Source organism: Lissotriton helveticus, chromosome 11 (genome assembly GCF_964261635.1).
Source record: "Lissotriton helveticus chromosome 11, aLisHel1.1, whole genome shotgun sequence".
In the NCBI taxonomy this organism is placed as follows: domain Eukaryota; kingdom Metazoa; phylum Chordata; class Amphibia; order Caudata; family Salamandridae; genus Lissotriton; species Lissotriton helveticus.
This window is the reverse complement of record NC_136072.1, coordinates 543,479,950-543,507,334: the sequence shown is the minus strand read 5'-3', so window position 1 is coordinate 543,507,334 and position 27,385 is coordinate 543,479,950. Positions and strand designations below refer to the sequence as shown.

Genomic DNA, 27,385 nt, shown 5'->3' with positions numbered 1-27,385 from the left:
AGTAGGTTTTAGATTTAGAATGTCCACAATAGATCGAATTCTTAGGCTGCAACTCGTGTACTGGAAGACTGTACTTCTTGAAGGTGGCAGCCTTTATTTGATCTTTGTCTACCTAAAATCGGCATTTGATCTGGTCCCCAGGGACAAATTGTGGACCATCTTACTAGAAATGGGGGCTCCCCCCTACCGCTGCTACCAGATGAAACGGCTCCAAGAATGTAATTTTGCCCAAATCAGGCATTGGAAGACTGGTGAGCTCACTGACCCCATTTCCATAGAAAGAGGAGTACGACAAGGGTGCTTTTTGGCTCCTACCCTCTTCTCCCTATTTATTAATGGCTTAGTGGAAACCCTGACCACTGGGAGGGATATAGATGTCCCTAGGTTGGCGAACCTCAAGGTCCCTGCCTTGATGTTCGCCGATGATACCCCCCTACTATCTAAGTCCCCTATGGGAATACAGAGGGCACTGGATATCTTCCATTCATTTTGTAAAAGCAGGGGTTTAGAGATAAACACACAAAAAACTAAATATATGGCTTTTACCGTAAGAAATACCACACAACCAAACCCCCAGCTAGATGGGAAACTACTAGAGAAAGTGACCATTTTTTAATACATTGGGTTAACACTCACTGAGAAGATGGAGTGGAGTGCACAAATAAAGTAGGCCAGCCTTAAGCTGGCACAGACAACGGGGGGTGGGGGTTGGCCAAAACGCTCAGGAAGTGTACCCATAAAATGATTGGGCGAGTGATGGAAATCTACAAAGCTCAAATAAGGGAGGCATCCCTGTATGGTGCAGAAATCTGGGGCCATCGGGCAACCGCCCCCCTATCTAAGAATGAAAATTATTTTCTTAGGCAACTCCTAGGCCTTCCGATAAGTACTCCGCTTATGCCACTTCGAATGGATCTTGGGGTTGGTCCAATTGCAGAGGAAGCTGCCCTTAGAGTCCTACTACATTGCCAACAAATATGGAGTATCCCAGAATTAGAAGCTTTTAGAGCTGAGTTAAAGGTAGTGCTGAGCCTAAAAGGAGCTAGCAAAATCCCATGGCTGGCGTATATTAAAAACTCCCTAGAAGCTATGGGGATGGGTGAACTATGGGCTAACGCTGAAGGAAGCAGTATGTTAATATCCAGGAAGACCTTGTCACAGATCTTTAGGGATTACAGAATTAATCAGTTAAAGAGGAATCCTGCAACTGGTACAATGACCGCATCCTTCTTAGAGATTAAAGAGCAATACGGCCTAGAACCTGTTCTGGATGTCATCCAGCCCCCCCTTGCGAAAAAGCTGTTCCTACAATTCAGGCACGGAGCATTGCGGATTCGCACCTTCACAAATAACTGGGGGGCACTTTAACTCAGGGTTGTCCAGCTTGCAACCACATCTCGTAGACAGCTCAACATGTACTGTTTTTTTGCCCGGCATACAAGAAGGCTATACGCCGATGGCTGGTACAGATATGGAGAAACCTTGGAACAAACCATTGTGCGGAAGCCTATAGGATTTTAAAATATGATACTAGTATGCCCATTGTGTATTCTGTCTTCGGATACCTATTCTCCATGTGGTGTGCGCGCCAAGCTATTTTAAAATCAGGCTCTGCTTATTCTGATCACTTCATCACCTTTCTGTGACCTTCTATTGGTTTCAACCCCACCTTTTTTTAAACCCCAAATGTTGCTAATGTTTATTTTAAAGTATCTATTGCATTTTATAATTTTTAAATGGAATTGTTCGATATTGCACATGCACTTTACCTTTGAAATGTATATGTATGAATTGTGGTGTATTTTTTTTACCTATGCTTTTATGGTCCTATTGGCCGAAATAAAGAATTCTTGACTTGTAATTATCCTTACCAAGTGAATACAGAAACACAAGAGCCTGAAAACTCTTTAGTCTCCTACAGCACAGCCCTCCCAGCCCTGTACTATAAATTGTTCATGTAACAGGAGGTGGAACTGGTTGGGGCTCTTTTGAATACCTCTGTCGCAAATGCGGTTGTTGCGTTTTATTGCGTTGCCAGGCTCAACCCTCGCAAGACCTGGCCAACTTTGCCTACTGATTTTGTCACTAAGTGCAACGTCTTTCTCCTTTCAGACTTTATCATACGCTGCTTTTACTCACAGCTGTTTATTCGGTCTGAGTTACAGTACCACCCTCTGCCCCGAGCTCCCGCTTCTCTCTCCCCCTCACTGTCTGTTTTCTTTCTGTGTCTGTCCTCGCCTGTTCCCCTCCCATCTAAAAGCAATCTCTGTTTGCCTGTCCTAGGTACAGACAGAAGACATGGAGCAGGGAGAGCTGCTGGCCCTGGAGCTCGCAGAAACGGACTACAATGAGTAAGTGCAACCCCACACCCTCGTTTCTATCTCTGTACCTCCAAAATACCTCATGCAGCCTCCTGGGGAGGGAGAAGGTAGGTGTACGGCGCCTGCTACAAGCGCATGTTTGAGTCGCTGCACTTTGTCTGGGATAGATGCGGTGTACGTTTGGGCTGACTCAGACTTTCATCCTTCCAGGGTCTCTTTTTACATACTCATTTATTGGGCTGGAATTGAAGCGCGGGGCGCCTCTACTTTTCGCAGCACTGATGTTTATCACATGAGGGATAAAAGCACGATCTTCATACAGGATAAAAGTGACACCTGCGACTTTAGCGTTCAGAAATTGCAGAAGCGTTTTGTACAAAACACGTTATTTTCATATTTAGTTCGTCCTTGACCTTGAAACTGTCCCATTCCACATTTGTTTTGAAAGTGACGTCCCCTGGGTATTCTTTCATGCATGCAATATGCCGCCCAGTCCGCCCCCTGGCATGTACTATTCTTCCTGTTCTACCCTGGCAGGGTTGGTTATTTATCCCCTCTCTATCACGTGTTGATGCCGCGCGGGCCCCCGGGGGCACGTCGCGTTCCGCAGAGGCGACTCTGGCAGCTCTCTGGAGAGGAATGTCACCGGTCCGGCCCTGCGAGGCACCTGCTGCCGAGCGTGGAATCTGCGGAGCGGAATTTACCAGGCAAGCCCCAGGGACGGAGAGTGGAATTCCAACTCTGAAAACAAGCCCATCTCCCCCACCAGTCCCAAAACCGGCAGGGTTCAACGTCGTGTCTAGGGAAAAGGTGTGTACAAACGCCCTCATATTTGACACCTGCTTCGACAGTCTCGGTGGAGGAGCCCAGGGTTGTAGGAGCAGAGTCTGGGTGGTCACCATCACAGAGGTGTAAAGAACCAGACCACTCACCTTTGGGAGAGAGGGGGGCAGCACATACCACCGACCACTTTGTTGTGTAAAAAAGGGCGCTTTGTTGACACAGGTGCACTTCACAAACTTTGCCCGGCTAACCGCCTTACAAAATGAAAACCATCAAAATGAAGTAAAGAATGTCCCACCTCCTCCCTTGCGCCCCTCTCCCCCCCATGGCCCACCCACAACTATCTAATTTAATTGTAAGGCATTTAATATTTTCAACTTTAGATTTCCCCTACAGCCTGTGACTGCATTTATGAACCTCTAAGCAACAAAACGTCCTAAAATTAACCTTGAACTTCCTGCCTACCTTCCCTTTGCACATGGTTCACCAACTGGCAGTGCCAACCAAACCTCTGTCAACTTCTGCAAAACTTTCCAGGCCACCGCTAAGCACCTGTCTCAAGCGACAACGGGCACAAATTAACCCGTGCGCACCTGTCTCAACAACGTAGGCCTACAATGCACCAAACACTGACAACCCAGGACTGAACCACTAGCTACAGGTATTGGTTGGTGGGGATAAAAAAAGGCCACAAAAGGGCTGCCTGCTACCAGCCACTAGGTCACCTGAACCTAAAATGGTGGCAGAGAGCCCAAACGGACTCACTGTATACCATCGGGCAAGCCCCAAACAAAATAGCAGTGCTGGACTGCACCACCCTCCAATCTGCACGGGGCAGACCTGCCCGTGGATTGTCTGCTCCCCAAATCCCCTTTGAGAGAGAGTGGATGCAGCACATACCACCGACAACTTTGTTGTGAAAAAGGCTGCTTTATTGAACCAGGTGCACATTACAAACTTTACCTGACTAACTGCCTAACAAAACTAAAACCTAGCTATACATCAAAATGAAATGACCCCACCCTCATCCATACTGCCCCACACATGGCCCACCTGGGTGGCCACCATCACTACGGTGTAAAGAACTAGACCACTGAACTTTGGGAGAGAGGGGTGCATCAAAATACCACTGACCACTTTGTTGTGTGAAAAGGGCCTCTTTATTGACATGAGTGCACATCGTGAACTTTACCTGGCTAACTGCCTTACTAAACTAAAACCATCAAAACAACAATGTCCCACCTTCACACCACCTACTTACTTCAGGCAAATTAAAGACTGGGTGATATTATCATAGGACACTCTGAGACATGCACCCATGTTTATTCACTATGGGAATGCCCTCCAAGCCAATCCCCACTTTTATTAGTGAAGACACCCACACTAGTGCACCACCATTTTGCTTGTATGTTACAACATTTTAGTGACTCTAACTAAACGGCTAATCTCTAGATTTGCCAATTCAACTGGTATCAACACTCTTCATATGGCAACCCAGTGAAGAGAATTTATAACATCCTAAACACAAGCGGGAGCTGGACACCTCTACTCAGAGTAGTTTTTCAGCAGGTGCATGAAGGCTCTCCACTGCCCTAAGCCACTGTAGGTTTTGCAATCTTCTTAGATATGGGAGTCGACCTCGGATACATTTGCAGCTGAAGGAGATGATCAGAAAGCTGGTATAGGTGATCCTAAGTCTTGCAGTCTTTCTGCCCCATGGAAGAACCCCATCCCTTTTCTCAGTAAAATGACACAATAGAAAGTGTCCCCCTTCTTTTTTGCTCATGTGCCAATGCTCAATATTTTTTTTTTTACACTGGATTATCTTGTCTCTGTCACTATCAGTGCATTGTTTCGCTTCGCCCTCTGAGCCTGGTCACTTTTGCAGACTTCATAATGATCTCTTTTGCGGCGTGCAACCAAAGTGGCAGGCTCGTTTGAATGATGGGACTGGGCCTTTCAGTATTTGCTGGTGCCGGTGTAAGGCGTTTGGATGTGCTTTTAGAAATAAAACATTATAGGCCTCCAGACAAATACACCAGCCCTTAGATGGGACAGAGTCGGTCTCTCTTCCTTTATTCATACCACAGCAGTTGCTATAGCACGGCCTAGATATAGGACCGCTCTCACACACGCGTGGGCACCAGAAGGATGCGCATATGAAGGTTGATGGCGGATCCTCTCTGTTGGCACTGTGACCTCAAAGAAGGTGACTTGATCATGTGATGCATACGTGCAAAGCTGTACAACTTTTTGGGAATGAAGTGTGCTGTGAACTGATAAAAATAATACGTGCAAAGTTAAAAACAAATGAAATAATGGGTCTTAGGCTCTACGGTTTTAGAGAAAAATCAATCATATATAGAGAACGTCTCCTTTTATTAGATCCGTTGCTTGCTGTGGGCTTAAAAAGGATTAAAGGTGCCAGGAACAAACATGCAAGCTATCTGTCGGTACATAGAGGGCCTGGGTTATCTATTTGAGGACGTTTCAATGTTAGCCAGTGAATCAAAGATCCCCAAAACAGCTCTGTTTCCTTGTGTAGGGCAATTGATGAGTATTAAGTAGTATTAAGCTTCTCTAAATCACCTGCACATCCACAGATGAGGGATGCCTCTGTGGAGCAAATGGGGTGGTAAATCTTGCCTCAATCTCTAGCTTTTTATCTGTTTTAGCTCCTGTTTCTTCTTTCCCTTTCACCTTCCTCTGATATCTTTTTTCGCTGCAGCCGGTGCATGTGTCTCCTTCACTGTTATTATCATCACCAACAGCATAGAAGCGAATGGCCAATGAGGGCTTGTTTTGGGAAGTGGTTTTACCTGTTAATAAAGGATGTGCTGTACAGCACTTGGGATTAGGTGTATAGTTGTGCCAATAGTACATAAGTGCATAAGAACATGTGGTTGCGGTAGATGTTTTTTGGTTACACACCTTACTAGGAGAAAATGCGTGTGAGTCATTTGTTTCCTAACAATAGTAAAAATATAATATGAATTTAAAACTGAACTATGACACAATGTTCGCTCAGTGGTGTTGGTGTTCTCTTGCAATTGTGTCCTCTGGACTCGCGAGTTCCATAAACGTTTCCACCACCCAACTGGTTTCATAGCACACACGTGTGATCTTCTGGTGACGCCATTTCATCACCAGAGATCTGGTGCCTGAGTCACTTCCTGGACAGGCCAAGTCCAGTGCGAGAATAACTTTTATTGCACTTTTGCAAGTGAGTTGCTCAATGATTAACACGTGGCCATAAGTATATATTTAACTGTTTGCAACCATCTGCTACGCCACAGCCGCGACCATCAACGCCGGAAGAGGAGCAGCACATTAGCTTGTGCGTTGACACAGGCTGCACCAGGGCTTTAAGTGGGCCGGGGCTCACAGGTGCTGAGCACCAGCAGTTTTTTAAAGGGGGCCTCGAAACGGGTCTCTATCGGGCTCTGTTTTGTACCCTGGCACAGGTGATCCGTTTTTTCCTGACTGCAGTGACAGCAGGCACATCGATGTACGGTGCTCACACTGGTCACTTCTCACTAGTGGAGAAGTTACGGCATGACTTCATGCTAAGTAAGTGTTGTAGGGGAAGGGAAATCCTTTAAAGAGAGTCATTTTCTCTCCTGATTTCCCTTCTCTTTTTGAAACTCAGGAGCAGCAAACTTGTCGTGGCGTCACCAGGGCTTTAAGCGGAAGCTTTTTCAATATTATATACAAGCCATAGTTGCTGCTTATTTATTTTATGCAACTAACAACCATTGACAAAGCCAATAGTACTGACTTGTTGTAGGTATGATGTTACTTGTTGGTTTAATCATATACCTGGATGCAATGGTAGAAACTGCAAAATACAAGTCGGGAGGTACACTATGCTAAGCACAGATTTTTAGCTTACGTGTTTTTAAGCCACGTCCTTAATTACATTGGCCACTCCCCTTTGAGAGACCCCCCCAGTTTTTCATCCCACTTAAAGCCCTGGGCCGCTGCACTCTTTTGTTCCATAAGTTTCGCAACTGGTGTGAGCCTAATTAGCTCTCAGAGTGATTTATTTGTAGCTACAACCCATCTCTGATATTGTATGCTTGTTTCTCCTAATAAACAATCTTTATAAAAACAGAAGAAATGGGTGATGTCCTAATGGCGCAGAATGAGTAGAGCCGCGGGCCGGCTTTAGAGCAGTGCGACCAGTGCCGCCGCACTGGGCACTGACCTGTGGAAGCGGCACTGACCTTGGGGTGGGGGGCTCTGTGTTTATAATAACTTATTATTGGAGAGATGAGTGGTACTTTTGCCCGGTGGTAGTGAGAGAATTCGAGGCGGCTGTTACAGGGTGTGGGGGTGCCAAAAATAATTGTCGCACGGGGCGTCACCAGCACTAAAGCCGACCCTGAGCCTATAGCAGGGTGGATAGTGGGATAGTGCTTGTTGTATTACCAAAGAGGCCCAATGACCAGTGCGTCTGACCCTCTGTTGCACACATGCAACATTTAAACTCTAGAACAACTACAACAAGAACTTAAAAAAGGAAAGATTAATAGAGAGCACTAGTAGGTCCTTGGAAATTTGGCGTTTATCTCCACGGCCACATTCCAAAGGGTCACAGTGTGGTAAGGATATACCCATGCTTTTAGATTATTACGCGTGTGGTATGACCGGATTTTAATTATCGCATTCTGGTACATTTTTATTGCGTCTCTAGCACTGGAGGGGTTCCATCATATACCTGTTAATGAACAGTTTGGAAGCGGCAAAGGGTTAGTGGCAGCACGCCGAGTTCTCCAGGCAGCATAGCAGTGCGTCCATATTGTAGCTACTATGTATAAATAGGGAAAAAGGCAGTTCTTCACTCAAACTCGTCTGCAGACTCCTATGGTGAGTCTGGGGAGCATGACATACAATTGGTCCAGGTTGCTAATGGTTATTTAGATGTCTGATTGTTACCCGCACATATTTGAAAAAGCACTGGGTAGGTATTCGCTCACTTAAAAGGAACGAGAAGGGTCCATGGATTATTGGAGACCTTTTAACTCTTTAGGCCCAGCTGTCTAAATACTTGTGCTGGATATCCGTTTTTTTGTTTTTGTATTAATTAGATGAGGGTAACCCTCATACATGAATTCCTATTGAACTCCACTTAGCAGTATATTATAATGTGAGTCTTCTTCCTGTTAGCAAACATCCTCCAGGTCAAAAAACTGCTTCATAATAGTCAGTGCTTTAAATGGAAATAAATAAGTGCAGGTACTCACCAAATTGAGATGCAGGCGGGGTTAGGGGCGGGCAGGGCTATGGGGGTGGAGCCATGGGGGCGGGGCTACGGGTAGTGCTAAGGGGCCATTAATTAAAATCATTGCTAAAACCTCATGACCAAATGCAACTCTTCATTTAAGATTTCGTTTCATTGGCGCTTTATGTTAGAAATTGTTTCAAAGGCACGAAGAAAAAAGTTCACTAAAATTATTTTCTAATGTCATAAATATTTTACTTTCAATTGAGTGTAAACCCCTTCTTAAATTGTTTACAGTGTAATAGCGCCTTGGATCTCATAAGCATTGGAAAAGTGCTATAGAAATCAAACAAACATAACACAATATCACAAACTTTCTTGATCAATTACATTTTAAAGGAAAAGCATGTATATTATTTCTCCTCTTTATAAGTTAAGCTCTGACAAGCTATGGCGGCAGTGTGTTTATCAATAGGGAGAGGGGTGAGATGCAAATTTGGCCTTTCATCTGTCCAGCACCAAGTCGTTTACACCTTGCAAATGGGTTGAAGGGAACTGGACAGCAGGGGGCACATGAAAAAATTAAAAAAAACAAAGCTTTCACCACTTTTCGAAGGTGTTTGGATGGCCAACAGAGCACAATAGCCCAGCGTGCAGATCTGCTGAAAGAATCTCCTGTGTCCAGGAGGCTGCAGCAGCCCGGACTAGAGAGCACAACAGGAGGAGGGGCATTGCTCAATTAGGAGATGTTAACGGGAGATTAGCACTCGAGTGCTTCACAAAAGGGGACAGACTCGTTAGCTGTGTGTCGTGCTTTTTTTTTAGAAGCCAAATTAAGTTGGGCTGCTGCTCCATGAGTACCGGTACTGTCTTTGAGACAAGAAAAAGTTCCGGTACTCAAGCGCAGAAAATTTAGAAGTGTCGGTACTCAGTACCGGTGAGTACCGGCCCATTTAAAGCACTGATAATAGTGCTCAGTGTGACCGATGATTCTTCCTTACCGTCGGTGAACGCTCTCGAGTCATTTTCACCCCTTAATGATGGATTTGCATGCTTATTGCTGACGTCACGCTATTTCTGGTGAGAAATCCTTTGACTTCTGACAGTGCTTGATAAGTAGTGATACGTTCATTTTTTAGGTTTCGACTGCAAAAAGCTGCGCAAGCAGCTTTTGCGCAGGAGAAATCTAATGAGAACTGTAGTGTGGGTTTGGGTCGGCCCTCGTCATTCATTGGCTGGCTCCATAAATGGAGCCTAGCCATTGGACGAGGGGCCTGTCCGTCAATGCCGGACCAGATTCGGGGGCGTTCCCGAGATTCTTTGGCTTTTGCCGACGTCACGCGACGTCAGCCGGGAACGCCCCCGAATCTGGTCCGGCATTGCCGGCACCTGATTTTCGAGTATTTTGTCCGCTGGCAGGTGCCCACCCTGCCAGGGACCTTGCCGCTGTTGTGGTACCCCGAGCGAGTGCCCACCTCGCTTAATATTTAGATTTAAGGCCGGTGCCCACCCGGCATTGCTCCGTGTATTCACCGCCGCGGCCCCGAGTGAGAGGAGGAAGCAGCGCCCGCCTTCAAGCCCAGGCCGCGCTGGGATTGGCCCAGCCGGTCGAGCCCCCTTCCGCGTCATCGCAGGAGGAGGAGGAGAGAGCCGGAAGGAGGAAGCAGCCTGCATCGACCGTCCCGAGGCTCCCGAGCACAGGAGGAGCCCCGGGGAAAGAGAACGTCCCTCTGCGGCCCCGGAGAGTCCCGAGGAGCGGGAGCTCTCCTCCAGCAGCCGCCGGACCCGGTGAGTGCCTGCAAGGGGAGAGGGGCGTCGGGACACATTGTCGGTGTCCGCCCCTCCCCCCGTAGTGCGATCTATGACTACAGCGTATGTTTTCCCTGGCCTGTTTTATCCCCCCCCCCCCGCAAAGTAATGTCCCCTCGCTTTGTCAAGTGTGCTCACATGTTGCCTTTTTTGCTTTGGTTGGAAGATCCCTTGAGCCGCGTGAGCTGCAGGTAGTGACGGTATATTGGTTTGGAAAGCCTCACTGAAGAGTGGCAGCATAAAAAATGATGTCAAGGATTTTGCTTGATGGATATGTTGCATGGCTGGTAAAATACAATTTAACGCGTTGCAGTGAATTAATTATATTTACAACATACTCGCATTGAAATGAGGAGACTGGTGTGACTTGGTTTTGTGTAGCATGGCTAGGCGGCGATGAACACACAACTTAACTTTCATTAAAGTCAGGGGTCCTACTTTCTAGTGGCATATTGGGCTGCCAATTTGCGAGTCATTCTCCCCACGAAAATCCAGCAGCTAGAAGTGGTTTAAGTTCGGTTTTGAATAAGGTGGTTGAACAACAAAAGGAACTTTGCACCAAATGTGCTCTGGGGCGTACCTATTAGTGGGGCAGCCAGTGCAGTTGGCACCAGGGCCCAAAGGTGGGATAATAGAACCCAATGTGCCCTGAACCGGTCGCACTTGTTGTAGAACCCGCCCTTTCGGAGTTTTTCAAAGAAATTCTGCCTGTGGCTTGTCTGTTTCCTTTTCAGAGAGGGTGAGGCGCAGGGGCAGTAAAGGGTCAGCGAGAAATGGAGAATAGAGAGGAAATGGATGGAAGAAAATTAGAAGGTGAAAAATAGAAAACGGAGAGGAACATGTAAAAGAATGGGGAAAAGAGAAAAAGACGAGCGAAAGGGGCAAGGAATGAGGAAGAGAAAGGGGGCAAAAATAAAGCTTTCGGAGATACGAGAGGAAGGAGGTGAGGATGAGTGAGCAACAGAGGAGTCCGAGGCAGGAAGGTTGTAGGGTTGTGAGTGTGGAATGGTGGAAGGAGAGGGATGGAGATTGAGAAGGAAATGCACACCTGCAAGCAGGGGCAGAAATATCATTAATGCAGCAGGCATCGCCGCACCAGTGTCCAGCTTTGAGAAGGAAATGCACACCTGCAAGCAGGGGCAGAGATATCATTAATGCAGCAGGCATCGTCGCACCAGTGTCCAGCTTTGAGAAGGAAATGCACACCTGCAAGCAGGGGCAGAGATATCATTAATGCAGCCGGCATCGTCGCACCAGTGTCCAGCTTTGTGAGGGTATCGCTGCACCCCCCCCTAGATTAGCATTTTTTTGCACTTCCTTTGTTTGCATTATGGCCTTGACTCCCAGGCTACACCACTGAATGTGTTGTCGCTGGCAGCGGGACGTCGCTGGTGACTGCTGTTGTGAACAAGCATTTACAATGCAACGGTTTCGCCTTTGGAAAAGTTTGAGCTATTGGCATTGTAAATGACAACATTTGTATTTGTGTTGGTTTTGAAAACAGATAAATAAATGGCATTGTCCTTTACATTGCCAATCGCTCTAACTTTTCCAAAGGCGAAACCGTTGCATTGTAAATGCTTGTGTTACTATATGTTGCCTTGCTTAAGTTAACGTTTGCAGCACCAGTTCATATTCAGCTGCTATTTTGGGCCACAATCGCAATTAACTGTTCTCTGCTAGAAGAAGCTGTGCTGAATTCTTTCTATCTCTCAAGGTTGTGCCTCGCTGTACTGTTTTTGCTGCTGCATACCTTGCCCCACTAGACAGAAGCCTGCTTCCACCAGTCCGGCTATGGGCGCAGGCAGAGTGTTCTTGGCACACAGTTAGTGTGTGCTCAGTCTCAGGATCGAAGCATCTTCTACTGTGCCTTCATTGTGTAGCTGGTCTCAACTGGAAATTTCCAGTCTGGGTGTGTTTTGCTGGTTCTCGATTGTACAAAATGCATAATCATGTGTTCTGGAGTCAGTCCTCTCTGCAGCACGCCAAGCGACTGGGCAGACGGGACTCCGCCATAGTGTACCTGAATAAATGTATGCTTTGTTTGGATTCTCTACTGTCTGACCGACTATACATTTGTGTGGTAGGCTGAGAGGTGGTGGCGAGTGGCCCGGGTGACCCTAATCGGGACACTCCCTTCATATGGGCCTAGAAGCCCATAGGAATGAATGGGAAAGCATTCGCAATTTGCGATTACCAAATAGGTAATCGCAAATTGTGAATGCATGTGAAAGGGTGCTAGGGGGTCTGAGGCCCCCTGATATACCCTCAAAAAAGGTAAATGTGCACATGTGGCGCACACATATGCCCTAAGGGCATGCATATGCACCACATGGCACTTTGAAAATGTTTTGTGCATTTTTCTAAGGATTTGCAACTTGAGGATGATAGTAATTTGCGAATCCTTAATGCAAATTTGCATTTTTAAAATGCTTCATGCATTTAGGGAATCGCAAATTGCGATTCCTAAATGCAGTCGCAAAATAGGTTATCACAAACATTGCGATTACCTATTTAGCAAATGCATTGAAGTTTGATGCATTGGAAATGGCTTTTTACCAGTCACAAATGGGCTGAGTCTGCGAATTCACCCCTTTGCAACCGGTAAAAAGCTTGATGCATGTGCCCCTAGATATTTATAGTTGTGCAGTGTGAATACCTGGCTCCTATTCTATAAAAAACGTACACACTGGGTGGCCAGAAAACGGCTGACATTTAACCATCCTCCATCTCTACAATGGTCCTCAAAACTCTCAATATGAGCAGATTTGACCAACACGAAAACTCTTCCTCACCAACCCAGTTTTTTTATACTGACCATATGGTCCACACAGATCTTCAGCTATTTACGACACATACCACCATGCCTTTTATTCAAGTAATTCTACATTTTCTTCCAGTACTTCTTGATTGTCTCCCTACTTTCAACAGCATCCCCCAACTTTCCTTTAGCCCCGTATGATTAAAGCAATTATCAAGTCACCAACTTAGTAGTGGGTTTAGGCCCCCTTAACAGTTCACAGCAGATTTCCCACTAATTGCATCAGGCATAATTCTTTATGAAAACAGCGTTACTTTTAAGGATTTCCACCAGTACAAACCTGATTTCACTGTCAACTCGATAGATTTCTTAAAGACATTGTTGAATATCTCGACCTGCCCATTGGCTCACGAATCGGACAAAGCAAAGCCACCGTTGAAGGTTTCACTTCAATACTCGCTAGGAAATACTGCATCTTCTCTGAATTGAATTGCACTCTATTATCTGATAACAGATTTTCCAAAAATGTAACACAATTTCCGTTGCCACACTAGCAAATTATCATTTCTGGCCACTTAGTATATTAATGCACCAGTATGATTGTGAAGGATTTGTGCACTGAAAACAGACAGGATATCAGTGGCCAACTTCCTCCACGGTCCACCAGTTAGCTCGACCCGTCGACCAGGAACACTGCTAGCCTTGGCAGTGCCAGATACGCCACAATGTCCTTCATGAAATATTTGTATGATTTCTACAATCAAACCAGGAGGAGGGACAGTTTCATCATCATAATAATATCATCACATTTTGTTCGTATTTGATATGTTTTCTAGTGCGCACAAATGCCAGTGGCTTCTTGATGCTAGTGTGACCTACTGACTAACGTAATCCTATAAAAAAAAATACATGATTCATAAGGTACAACCCTTACGTCCGTGTTCATCAATGTTGTACCCAAACCATACCTGAGAGCATCCACAGCCATGACATGTACCACACCTGGCATAACAGTTTTCAAAGATGGAGCTCCAATAATCTCACAATCAAAATTCTCAAAACACTTCTGTTCTAAACCCTACTAAAAGTATAACTTTTTCTTGAACTGCCTCCTTATAGCTTGAGCTTTGATGGAATAATTAACAATGAGTCAAGCATAAAATTCAATTAAAACAAGGAACTGTTCTTTGCAAGTCGGTTTTGACATGATCATCTTTAGGCTGTAACCCCTCTTTAGAGATTTTATGCCCTAAATACTTGAGGCCAATCAGTCAAAACATATGTTCCTCTTAATGGTTAATTACTCCTTCTGCAAAGCACTAAAAACAACTTTCAGGTTCCAAGCATGCTGTTCCTTGTCCTTAATGAGCACCAAAATATCACCCTGAAATACTTTTATGCCTGATGTTCCCTCTAATAAGTCTGACATCAACCTCCGGAACACATATGCCACACTCACCAATCCAAACAGCATCCTTTTGTATTGGAAACCTGAGGTTATAAAGGTGGTTAGATACCTATGCTCATCCTCCAATTCAATCGGGTCTTAAGCACTGGCCAGATCAATTCTGAAGATCATTATTGTTGCAAAATATATATGAATATCCATATAAATTCATGTGCATGCACTTTAAAAGATATCATGCTTAGATATATCACATTAACATGAGGTCTGGAGCTCCAAAGGGCTTCCTATCTGACCTTGACTGGACAAGCTTCAACAAGCTATTCTGTATCCCCTAAGAGGTCACCTTGCTTGTCCTGACTACATGATATTTCTTAATATGGTTGTGCCAGTTGCTTACACAGTGCCGAGCCAGCCTTTCTGGTCTGCCCATATCTGTCTGTTGATAATGTGCATGGTGCAGACATTGCACATCCATGTTAGCCATATTTGGCTTGATGCCTTATTCTATTTCCGCTGACATGGCATTACTCAATGTATATAGCACCTAGAAACCTGTCACTCTGGGAAGAAGCCGTCTGAGAGTCCCTAAGGCTGGAGACCTGACTTCTTCCTAGCTAATTAGCAATGATGCATGCTTTTGGTACCAATAAATACATTTCACTCTGTTTCTGAGCAAACCTGCTGTGTCTGGTGAGTTTTATTCATTTGCTCCTGCGAGGGTGCCAGTATTTCCCCATCAATTATGGCACTTGAAATTGATGATAAAAGTTCCTGCAGATTTTGCTAAGGAAATCTGTCCACCTAAATTGCCCCACTGACGTTTCGCAAGTCAATACAGAGTCTTGTGTGTTCTGTGTAACCAGACAAAGCTCTCTATCAGTTTATAATTTCCACTGAAACACAAATCCCTAAGAACCTCCTTCAATTTTGACCTGTACGAAAATTGTACATTTCTAATGCCCTCCCTCTCAGAAACTCTGTTTTGAGGTGGCACATTTGTTGCGAGCCCTATCTGGCACTTTGATTGAGTGACTAAAATTTATGTCTGAGGAAGACACAAATTCCAAGCTTAGCATGTTACTATAGTTACTAGGTCGTAGCATGCAGTGTAAAAGGGCTCTAGCATCTTTGCATCAAAACTATGCTGGATATTCAGAGGCAAACCTAATTTCAGATAAAAAATGTCTGAATCAGAAACACTGCACAGTGCAAACCTCAAAAATGTTGGGAATCTGTTTGACAATGGCAGCCTTCTCTTTTGATCTCTTTGAGAGAGCAATGGGATCTACACAAGGGACAATTCCTACTACATCATACCATTCTTCACAGCCTCTACGTCTGTTGGTCCATCGTAGAGATGAAACCTGAGGCGCATACACCAGTACAATCCCTCTTCTGTCGTATGAAATGTCTACACCACAGCAAGCTAATTTTGGTGTCTGGCTCGCATTTTTTTTGGTCCTCATAGGCCTCAAAACACCATTGCACTTTCACCATATCTGGGGTAGCCTGTCCTTTTGCTGGAAAAGAAAAAGAAAGAGAATTCAAACGGTACCCCCCTCAGATTATGAAGACTCTTTCTCCAAACCACCATTTCTCCGAACAGACCCTGCTCAGTAGAAATGTACCAGCCGAGGCGGAGTAGGCTTAATCATCGGACCCCTGATCTGACCTGCTTCCTTGTACCTCTATCCACCTTAGGAAAGGTAGCCAAAACTCGTACCTTTTCTTTCCCTTATCCAATATGTCCAATCTAGCGATATTCTTTGCTGATGATAACCAATCCTCATAGCAAGGAGGGGATTGGGCGACCCATTGTTTACACATTTCTCTGCTTGCCAGTAGCATTGCATAGAATATTAGCTTCACATAACTTTTTTTCCCAACTTTTTGCTGAGGGTCCAGACATCCAAAAAAGATCAGAGAAACGCTTACCTGAATTTATATCTTCAGGATATCATCTGAGGCTCTACTCACGTCCTCCCAGAATGGCTGAATCATAGGGCATTGCATAAACAAGTGCATGTCATCACCTCAGGGGCGGCTCTAGGCTCATGGCGGCCCTGGGCAGGGAGCGTAGGTAGGGGGCCGCGGAAGAGGGGGTCCGGGTGGGGCGGAGCGTGGAGGCCAGTAAAAAGGGGGGGGTCAAGGTGCTTGGAAGTGGAACAGAGCCGGAGGCCGCCAAATCCCTGCCAGGGGCCACCAATCAAATATGTATCCATCCTCAGAGGATTATTATATTAAAGATATGTACTGGTGGGGTGGCCCCTGGGGTTTGGTGGCCCTGTGCAGGTGCACAGCCTGCACATGCCTAAGGCCGCCCCTGATCACCTTTTGTGGTGCAGGCTGTCGTCCGACTTTACACTAGGACAGAGCCGGTGTTAGTTTCCTGCTGCTAACACGCCTTATCGTCTGTTTTGTGATCTTATTGCCGATATGGCTGGTCATTGAGAATGTTGCGGAGTTGTGTTGTCGCTGCTTTTTGCACAGGAACGCCTACTCTGCATCTCATTAGGGATAGTTGTGGGGATCATCTGCGGCGATGTTTTTTGCGGCTGCTATCTCAGGTAAACTGGTGATATCGGCTGTTAGCACCAGTTTGTGAATGGGGCAATAGATTTATCGCCACTTTGGCTGTGATAAAGGGCCGTTAACTCGGCGATAAATCCTTGAGAATATGCGCCATCAGTTTATTGCATTGCTGACAGTAGCCTGCAGAAGGACAGGGCAGTTTGTCCTGGGTTTGACCTCTGAGGGGGAGGCCCGATAGACCACCTGCATGAAAAGTTAACGCCTCTCAGCATTGCCTCTGCTAAGTGCGTGCTGGGCATCTGACCTGACTAGAGAAAAAGAGTGGGCAATTCCAAAGAGGACAGAAAGTCTCTCTCTTTTCCTGTAGCCAGCCTGAATCTTTTGGACACACAGGAAATTAAATTGAATTTTTCTCCGGACATGACATCCTCTTTAAAACTGTGGTGTGGGTAAGTTTTGTATTTCTTTCACTTATGCACTCTAGCAGAACGGGAGCCACTGAACAACTTTCCTGATACATTGCAACGAGCAATAAATACAACAAAAGAAATGTTTAAAATGTAAAGTTAGTCCTGCACGTGTGATCCCTGTAATCCTCGTATGTTATAGTTTGAAGTGCTAATGTACATTTTAGCAACAACAATCAACTACACTGTCAGGATGAGAAATGCAATTGGCATTTTATTTTCAGACATCAGATATTACTTGTACACTTCAGAATTGTTGCTTGCACACGTATAAATGGTGCCAGTGGACCCCATTATTTTTAACACAATCAAACCCTCAAACGTTTATTCCAGTTGAACTTTGCATGTCGTTTTACCACAAAAATCATGCCTGTAAACATCAGTTCATGTAAGGTATGGTTATGTAAAATCAAGGACAGCCTTAAAGCCAGCTACATGACCTAAGGCCCCTTGATAGCTTTGCACACCTGTCCCTGCTAGCGGTGTATACATGTTTTGTGAGGGAGTCTTGAAGTGATGAATACTTCCTGTCTGTCTAGTTTGTAAATATTAGTGAGATTTGGACAGTAGTTATCCAGGATGTATAATTTGTGAAGGTGAGGTTCAGCACCTGAACACCCTCACGGGAGATAGTGCACTCCACAAATATGCATAATATAACATGTACTTCCAATGACCTACCTGTTTTAAGAGCTGCTGCCCATGCTGCTCATGTTTTGTGTGAAGTTTTACTCTCATCTCCTACCATTCTCTACCTATACTTTGAGGGAGCATTCTCCTGCTACTCCATATAACTATGTGAAGGACACTTGCACAGCTCCTTACTGTGATGCACCATGTTGTCGGAGAGATGCCTGCCCAACAAATTTCCATGGATCAGCTGCTTTTTTTAAGAGTTATTTGTAGGGTTGAGTCTGCGAGAGCATGCGCCTCACTTACAAGACACTCTTGCATTGAGAAAAGGGCTTGTAGCCCGCCTATTTTCTTTCCATTTGTTGGCTTACGTGGCACTCTTCTTTACAGCATCGTAATTCGTCATTGCAGGCCTAACATCATTTCCATTCATCTCTCTGAAGCAGGGACATAGCACTCATTGATTCAACTTAGTCAGTGTCTGTCCGCTGCTCCTTACGTGATTGATTTACTAGTTTGTTATTTTTAACTTTTAGTGCCCTGCAAACAGAAGGAGCTTGCCTGGCAAAAATTTACCCAGCAGGACAACCTAAAATTGCAAAGATTTAATTTCTATCGTTAACTTTATTTTATTTTGGCAAGTCTTCTTTTCTCACTTTGCACTCATTTTTGGGTTTCGCCTGCTGAAGGCTGCGCTCTGCGCAGCTTTTCGGCGCAGGCGAAATCCTTTGTTAACTATAAGTGCTTCGGTAACGTCCCCCGGCTCCCATTGGCTAGCTCCATAAATGGAGGCTAGCCATTGGGTGCCGGATCTGTTCGTCAAGGCCGGACCAGATTCGGGGGCGTTCCCGAGAATTTTTCTCTTTTGGCCACGTCATGCGGCGGTGGGCGGGGCTTTTTTTTTGGCTGGTTGAGGTTTGTTTGGGCCATTTGGCGGCCGACCGCCGGCCGAGGAAGTCCAGGTGAGTGGTTCCTTTCCTGTCCGGTCCTTTCCCGCCCCCCCCGCTATCCATTTCTTTCCCGCCCCCCTCCCCTCGTCCGTGTCTTTCCCGCCCCCCCCCCCTTGTTTTATTATTTTGTGGGTTGGGAGTGAGAGGGTAGATTGCTCGGTATATTAAATAATTGTCTGGCAGAGAGGAGGACCCTGCGGAGTTCGTCTATGCCCATGCGGGTTGTTGGTGAGAGGCTCTAGTTCAGTTTTCTGCTTTGCATTTTGGTATTTGTAGTCCCGTTTCTCAGTTATTAATACCTGTAAGTTCCTTAATGGAATGCTAAACCGTGGTGATGAGGATAAGCTACTCTCGCATGAAGTTTGAAAACTTCAGAGTTCTGCTTCGGTATTTGTGTTACTTTTGAAACATTAAGCCAGCCACTTTATCGCTCACTTTGTTAGCCGCTTATTTTCGTTTGTAGGTGGGGCTTGCTTTAGTCTTTGCGTTCAGTGCCTGGGCATGCTTTTTTCTGGACCTGGAAACAGTGGGTTTTGTCCCTCTTCTTTTTCTAGCGCAGAAAACCCATAACACTCATGAGAACAGACAGTGGGGTGGTGTACTTCCGGGAAGCACTGGAGCTGGACTTGTACTTCCGGTACGGTGTCCCGGCGCTCTCCGGCCAGCTTTCTGCCGCTGGCTCCCGTACGCGGCCAGTGGAGGGGACTCTCCCCTCCGGCGCTGCCTGCTCCCCGCTCTGAGGCCCAGTGGCGGCGGTGGCAGGGCGAGCTGAGGCCGCGGTGAGCGAGATATGGATATACTGACCATCATCTCAGGATGTCTTTTTCTAGCCGCCGACATCTTCGCCATCGCGAGCATCGCCAACCCCGACTGGATCAACACCGGCGAGTCTGCAGGTGAGGAGGAAGAAGTAGGGGCGAAGTCGGTGGTAAAGGATGCTCTACAATTGGGGGGGGGGGGCGGCTCTGCAGCATTATTTATACGGCAGGGTGCCATGGCATGAAAGTGTGTGTTTGGGGAAGTAAACCAGGGGTCTGCGGGTGAGCAGTCTTACGGGCCGTAGATGTCTTTACCAAAGATTAACGGACTTTTAGCTTTTGAGCTTGTAATAAATATAGACCGAGCGTGCATTCGGAATCTGCTGTGTATCTGGGAACCTGAAATCCACCTAGTTATGAAGAACCTTCCTTAGTTGTGCTGTACAAGGGCCCTTCGATGCCTGTGTGCGACAGTGTTCATGATAGTGTGTGGTGGTACTGTAATTCTCACTACAAAGTACATGCCTGTCTGGCGGTAACTGGAAGCTGGCATCCGGTTCAAGGGGTCTTGAGAAACACCGAGTGGTGGTGAGAGGATAGTGGTCGGCGGGAAGAAAACAATGCCCGTGTGGACGGTTTGCATTTTAAGTAAAATGAGAATAAAGGCTGGGATGCAGTAACGTATGCGTGTAAGTGTGTGATCCTCTACCTTTGAGCTGACGGTCATCAGAACAAGGATTTTCGTCCCGGGGTCTGCGATTTACTTACAGTGGTCCACTGATAAAGTAGACTGAGCCGAAGGTGGGTTTATGATAAGAGATGCGTAAGCACTGTCCCCGGAACAGTGCTCAATGCATGTTGTGTTAAAGGTATTCCATTACAAGTATGGTGCTTGTGTATAGATGTCGTCAATGTTTTACGATTTTAACATGTTCCACTATCGAGGAGCGGGAAGATGGATGCGAGATGATCGTGCATAATGTTTATAATGAAGTGTTTCTAAAATTTTTGTTTTCACTGTGTTTTCAAAGAAAGGGATTCTCTTTAATGAATTTGTTCATGTTATTTGTGCATTGAGACACACTTATTTAAGGGCGTGAAAGTGACACACTTGTAAGATTGGCACCATCTCACCGGTATCTGTACCCCCTTGCTTACAAAAATTGGACCCCTCCCCCATTTCCAAGTAAACCCCATAAGCTGTGCAGGCAGCCTTGAACCTTGATGAGAGTGAATGTCTGTTCCCGCACAGTACAGCCCTTGCCATCGTTATATAGTCGGCATGACTAAAGTGAACTAACTCTTCAGAGGGGTGAGAGTTACAGTTGAGAAGGAATACGGTACCACCGTATCATTTTTCCAAATCGGTGCCGCTGTCCTCCCCCCCTGCCCCCCCGCTGTCCGTGTGCCTGACTTGTAGATGACATCATCCCTAGCTGCAGAATAGCGGCCTCTGCTGGGATTTGCAGTTCTTTCATCCCCTCGGAAAATAGATTTAGCAAACGTTTTTTGCACCTTGGATAGTCATCCGTATTTTCTCATGCCCAGATGTTTATAAACCGGTTTGGGGTTTGTGGAAGGATCAACAATGTTGTAACTAACACAGTAGGCACTGCTTGTGCTCATAAGTATAGAAAAATCAATTTCCTTCACAGTTATTTAAGCGTACACAATTGCGTTTTTATGACAATCGGGGTATACCTCAGTCTGAGCCTTATAATAATCTGCCTTCATCACTGAGTATGTTCCAGGGTGTCAAAGACTGCTGTGTAGGTTAGATGGCACTTGTCAACTTTGTAAGGAGTTCTACTATGGAACCATGTATGCTGTTGGATTCTTTTGGGTGGCAAGTTCTGAATTTTATTGTGCTTTTGCCTGTACGGGACGAATACATGGAGAGAGTAATAAGGAAATGACTCGACCAGTAATAAAAAAAAAAAGTATCCACAGTAATCCTACGGTTGCAAGCCTCATAACTGGTTCGTTTTTTTGGCCTCACTCCTTAATTTACATTTACGATTACAATATTAGTTGAAATGCAGCTTGGAGTTAGCAGCAGTGGTCCAGTTAATACGTCACACTAGTGAGTGGTAAAGTGAAAAGACATGTGTTCAGGCATATTGGAAAGTGTTAAATAGATCACTGCCTTACAACTTCATATGTGTTAGTGGCTGACAAGGCTTACTGTTGAAGAAAAGCCTGCAGGCAATCAAGACTCTGTTCATCGGTGTGCAAACATAGGGTGTTATCTTTAAATACTTTTTTTTAAATTTCTTTCTAATTATTTTGCGTTCTAAGATGGGTCACTCATGGCTCCATAACACGTTAGTCATCTTGGGAAGGGTAAAGAATGGTTAAGTTAGCAAAGTATTCAGAGCATGCTGTCTGTATGTACATATGCAGGATTGGTCTTTTTTTAATGGTTTTCCTAATGTTTTTTTCCCCCGTACTTTAATTATTTTACTGTTCCTAGATGGCCGACGTGTTGAAAAAATTCTTTGGCTTACCTAGTTAGAAAACTGATAAAGTGCTATCAAACAAAACCATCATTGCAAAAGCCAAAAGCGCTAAGGCCGGATAATAAAGCCAGACTCTTTGGCTTTGCCAGTGCTCGTTATTGGTTTAGGTACAGTTCTCAGTGGCAGTAGAGTAGCGTTTTAACTTACTCTTTTCCGAAATTCTTCATGCACAAACTGATATACAGTACCTGTTGCTGATGCCTACAATTCTCCATACCTTTGTAATTCTTGTGAGAAATGTACTCATTTTAATTGAATTAACAAAGGTTATAATATTGTGTGGGATGGTCAAAATACAAACCGATTCTCTACTTTTCAGACCACAATTGTTGAAATAGTTTGCATGCTGATTTTCAGGTTAGTGGGCCTGCACCTAGTTAAAACTAGTAACTTCGGACCAGTCAATAAAGTGGACATCATGAAAATCTAGGCTTAAAATGAGAATGGAGAGTGACTAGGGAGTGGAGAGTGACTAGGGAGTGGAGAGTGACTAGGGAGTGAAGAGTGACTAGGGAGTGACTAGGGAGTGCAGAGTGGTGACTGCAGAGATTAAGCTAATGGCAATGTAAATGACAATGCCATTTATTTATCTGTTTTCAAAACCAACACATAAATACAAATTTTGTCATTTACAATGCCAATAACTCTAACTTTTCCAAAGGCGAAACCATTGCATTGTAAATGCTTGTTTCATTTAAGGATGCCTCTGGGGGTGTTTGTAGTCACAAACTACACATGTTCTTCAACCAAGGCCTGCATTGTCTTCAGCGGGTAATGCCACATGTAGTCACCTGAATTGTGTGCCTTCACTGGGGTGTATGGGATTTAAATATACCCTTGCTGTGGTGTGCCACACTGTGTGCTCGGTCTACATTTGTATTCACAAAGGTAGAGAATAACGCCTACAGATTCTTCATACTGTGAATTGTCTTCCATGCAGGAAAGGGTAACAGTGCCTCCCATATCCGTATCATCATCAGATACTTCTTCTCAGGCTGGGAAGATGTCTTCCACTTCTGCAAGGTTGTGATTGGCTTATGGTGGAACCTATATCCATGAACCATTTGCTTTCTAAAGTTGTGCAGTGGATGAGTGGGACCCACTTGGTTACAGTATTCTGCCAGCTCAGTACAAAGATTTGCTCCAAAACGCATTATGATATCTGCATTAACGCCTTGTGCCTAATTTCTGAATGCACTCGCATTGTGCGACCTTTCAAATATAGTTCCTTGTAGTTGCTTTAGTAATTCATACAAAGGTATGCACATTGTGGCAGAACCTTTCATATACTGGATACAGTAGACAGTCAATACCAGGAATTACTGCTGTGCTCTGATGTCATTGAGGGCTTAGGCACTGGTCAGTGCTGCCTTTTTCCCTTGAGAAGTTTGAGGTCTTTCTAAAAACATGCCCTTAAAAATGAAGCTTGGGCTTGTGGAATTTGCACGTTCCATGATTCAAAGTGAGATCTCATCTTATATTGCTCTGTACACTTGGTGTCATGTTCATTATGCAAATGCCCCGAAAAGTCATCCCTATAGTGGAAGGTATTAAGTGTTGGTTGAATGATTCACTGGATGGCGTGCTGCAAGAATTTGTTACAATCCACCACAGCTTAGTTTCTTCCACTAGAGTAGGCTTAGAGTGTCTTGAACAGTGTGGTGCATCTAAAGAGTTTATCCTGTTCAAACAGACGAGATGTCTTTTCAATTCTCGTTCAGAAAATTGTCAGCCTGGTTAAGGTAAACCATCATGTAATTTCTCTCTTTCTCTTTAATATTAGACTGATTAATGTCCACGGAGATTCTAATCTTTAAAGTAGTTTCTTGAGCACCACTGGAATGGTGGATACTCATGGCGTTGGACATTTGGATCTCTCTGAGATAACCTTTAATTATTCCTCAACTGCCTTTTGCTGATGGAAAGCACTTCGTGGTAGGTCTACCACATGTTTTATTACTCGTTGATATTAGATTTTTCTCAGGAGGCATTTGTTTTCCTAGACTTACATTAACTTGGGAAAGATTTTTGGCAAGCAAACAGCAAGTTGCTTCTCATCACCAGGTCCATCATCTCAGCAGCATCACAGATGATGAGGCGGGAAGCCAGCATCTGAGTAAGACTTGAACCGCTGCCACTGTCATGGAATTGTGTTTAATGACGTGACAAAATTAACCAGTGCATCTTGTAGACGCTGACATGGCACGTGAGTATGTGCACACCTTCTTCTTATAGCACAGGGTTGCCTGCCATTTTCTCTTATTTCCGGAGACACTTAATGTTCAGTGAGGCATCACGGCCTAATAGGCACCTTGCACAATGGCATACTCTTTGTAATGCAACTGCACATTTTCAAATGTTCTTCTCACTCATCAGGTGCAAGGAAGTGTTTCTCATGCAGTTGTTTGCCTTGAGCACCCGAATGAAAGGCTTAGTTGTCTTTGATTTGAGAGCAGGAACCGGCCTGCCCTTGAGCAGAATTATTGTGACCTAGTGAGCATATATTTATAACCAATATCTCCAAAATAATTTTCTCCATATTTGTTTCTGTGAGATATTTTATGTGAAGAGAGGAACTACTATCAAGCACATAACTTGCTCAATGACTCCTTCGAAACAGCTCAAATGTAGGACATTGCACTGTTTTCCTGTCCAACTTCAAGTACAAATGAACACTTTTTTCTATTGCAGACTATTAGTTTACAGCACCAAGCACTTTATCCTGGAAATCACTGGATTCGATCTACGGTACTAGCCTTCTCTTGGATCACCTACCCATTTCTAACCTTTTTTTAACTTGTTTTATTGTAAATTTTAATGAGATTCATGTTAATTAATGCATTGCTATAATCGTCCTTGTACATTTTAATGAGATTCATGTTAATTCATGCATTGATATAATCGTCCTTGTACATTGTGTATATTGTTGGATGCTCCCCCCTTCTATGATTTAAACTAAATCAAATAAAAGTAATTTCAATTCAAATTCCGCCCACCTTCATTAATAGACAGCTCTCACCACTGCTGTATCATGATTGACAGGCCGATAGTAGGTGGGATTCAGTCAACAAGCTGAATTGCCTTTACGAGTGTCTGTCTCCAGTGGTTGAGATTAGCTTTCCTTCGCCGTGGTCTGACATTCTATTTGAAAGTAAGTTGCTTTCCTGCTCCAATTAAACTTTGTTCAACTGCAGAGAAGATGAGTCATGTGGACATGGTTGAGAACACCTAGATAATTTATTTCCTAAAGAGCTGGCTCTGTGTACTCACTCATTTGTTCAGGACACGCTGTCTATTGGCTTACCTTGTTTTTTTGCTCTCGTCATGTCAATAATACCTTGTTTTGATTTCTCAGATTCAAAACCTATAGCATGTGCCCACTCATCTACACTGCAATTGAAAGGAAGGGATGGGCCCTTAGGGGACGGAGGGTAGGTAGGGCCACAATAATAATGTAAAACAAGGGGATTGTACCTATGCCTCCGGGATGTATTACTAAATCACTCAGTAAGACAATAGATAAAGCTAAATGAATTAGTTTTACCAAGACAATTTATTTTGTCAGTATCTTTAGAATCAGTTTTTTAAATTATTATTTTTAGGCAAGAGAATCAACATTATCAACTCAACCTCTAGCGACTGAATTTTTCACAAAAGACTAATGTACAAATAACATACAAAAAACATTGAATTAATCATCAATAGACCTTAACAAAAAAGGACTAATATACATGTGACATACAAAGAACATTAAATCAACATATATCATTTCATTCCAATTATCAAAAAACAGTTAATCATGGACAGAAAAAAATTGCCAATATTGAATATGCATTCAGTTTCCACAATGTGGTGCGCTATTTCTTTTTAGAACCACATGAGTCAAAGTTTAAACATTCCTTTTAAACTTGAACATTCATATTAAATGTATTAACAAAATTTTATGCGAACTAGTGCCGTAGCCGACGCGTTTCGAGTCCTGTTAAGAAAATCACAGGGCTCTCATCAGGGCAGCATTAAATGGATTCCACGGGGAACTGTTATCAATGAAAAAAATGAAGGATCTATATTTAGTAAGGGTTCCTCCAAATTCATTAAAAACCAACAACACTAAGCTTAAAAAAGCATCCACTGGATGCATCGTACCTGATTGAGGGCTTGAGTGCGACCTTTTATTAATAGTAGTGTGGCCGCCACTGTGTGTCTCACACTGCAACAGAGAAGGAATATATTCAAATGATTGTCCTTTAAAAGAAGGTGCCCGCACGCACGCCGTGCTACAAAATAGGGAGTGAAATTACCTTAAGTGAAAGCCTCAAGGATGTTCTCTTGTAAAGGCATTGTTTATTGTTCCAAGGTGACCTAAAGTGTGGATAAACGCTTTTATCAGTGTCCGCCTACATATATTTGTGCAATACCTTTGCATTACTTATGAGAAAAACATGGGGGTACTCACACGTCTTCTCTATTCAGAAGCCAAACAGTCCACCGCAACCTTGCGTGAGGTACTGTGCTTAAAGTTGGTTCTGCAATGTAAAGTTTGCAAAATGAACCCCGGTCACAAACATGCTGCCTGAATCAAAAGTTGCATTACATTTAAAACCTTTTTAACGCGGCGCCCGCCGCTTTTAATATATCAAGTTTGTCATACTCACATTTTGTAATAACTCTGAAGGCTGAACAGCCCACCGCAATCGAGCGTGTGGTGCTGTGAGTTGGAATTATGTCTGTAAAGGTAGACGAATCACAGAATCAGTGTTCATACTTAATGCGGCGAAATTTGGCCAAGTGCCCAAAGCCGGGCAGCACGCTGTTCGCGGTCTTACCTTCGAATCTTTCTGTTTTCTCTCATTGAATGAGCACGAAGCAAAGTGTAGACGAACACCAAAGGTTTAAAAAAACCGAGGTTTGGTCACATGATAGTGATCAGCCAATCAGGTATATTCAGGGCCCGGTGAATACAACGCAGTCCTTCTGGGGCATGTAGTCCCAAAATGTATTTGTGGAAAAATATATAATGAAGAAATTTAAATGCGCTGAATGATTTTTGCAAAGGTATTGCACAAATATATGTAGGCGGACACTGATAAAAGCGTTTATCCACACTTTAGGTCACCTTGGAACAATAAACAATGCCTTTACAATAGAACATCCTTGAGGCTTTCACTTAAGGTAATTTCACTCCCTATTTTGTAGCACGGCGTGCGTGCGGGCACCTTC

General features: G+C 44.4%; 1 protein-coding gene across 2 annotated transcripts in view; it reads left to right on the top strand.

Annotated features, from left to right (window-relative positions):
* RHOBTB2 (Rho related BTB domain containing 2) overlaps window positions 1-27,385 on the top strand; it is a 260,721-nt gene that overhangs the window by 88,241 nt on the left and 145,095 nt on the right. Inside the window, exon 2 of one of the 2 annotated variants that reach the window (XM_078666263.1) lies at window positions 2,284-2,351. In XM_078666263.1, coding sequence (XP_078522389.1) covers window positions 2,299-2,351 — 53 coding nt within the window. In that variant the 5' untranslated portion in view covers window positions 2,284-2,298. Of the gene's footprint in view, window positions 1-2,235; window positions 2,352-27,385 lie in introns of those variants that run through there. The other variant, XM_078666262.1, reaches the window with a different exon arrangement.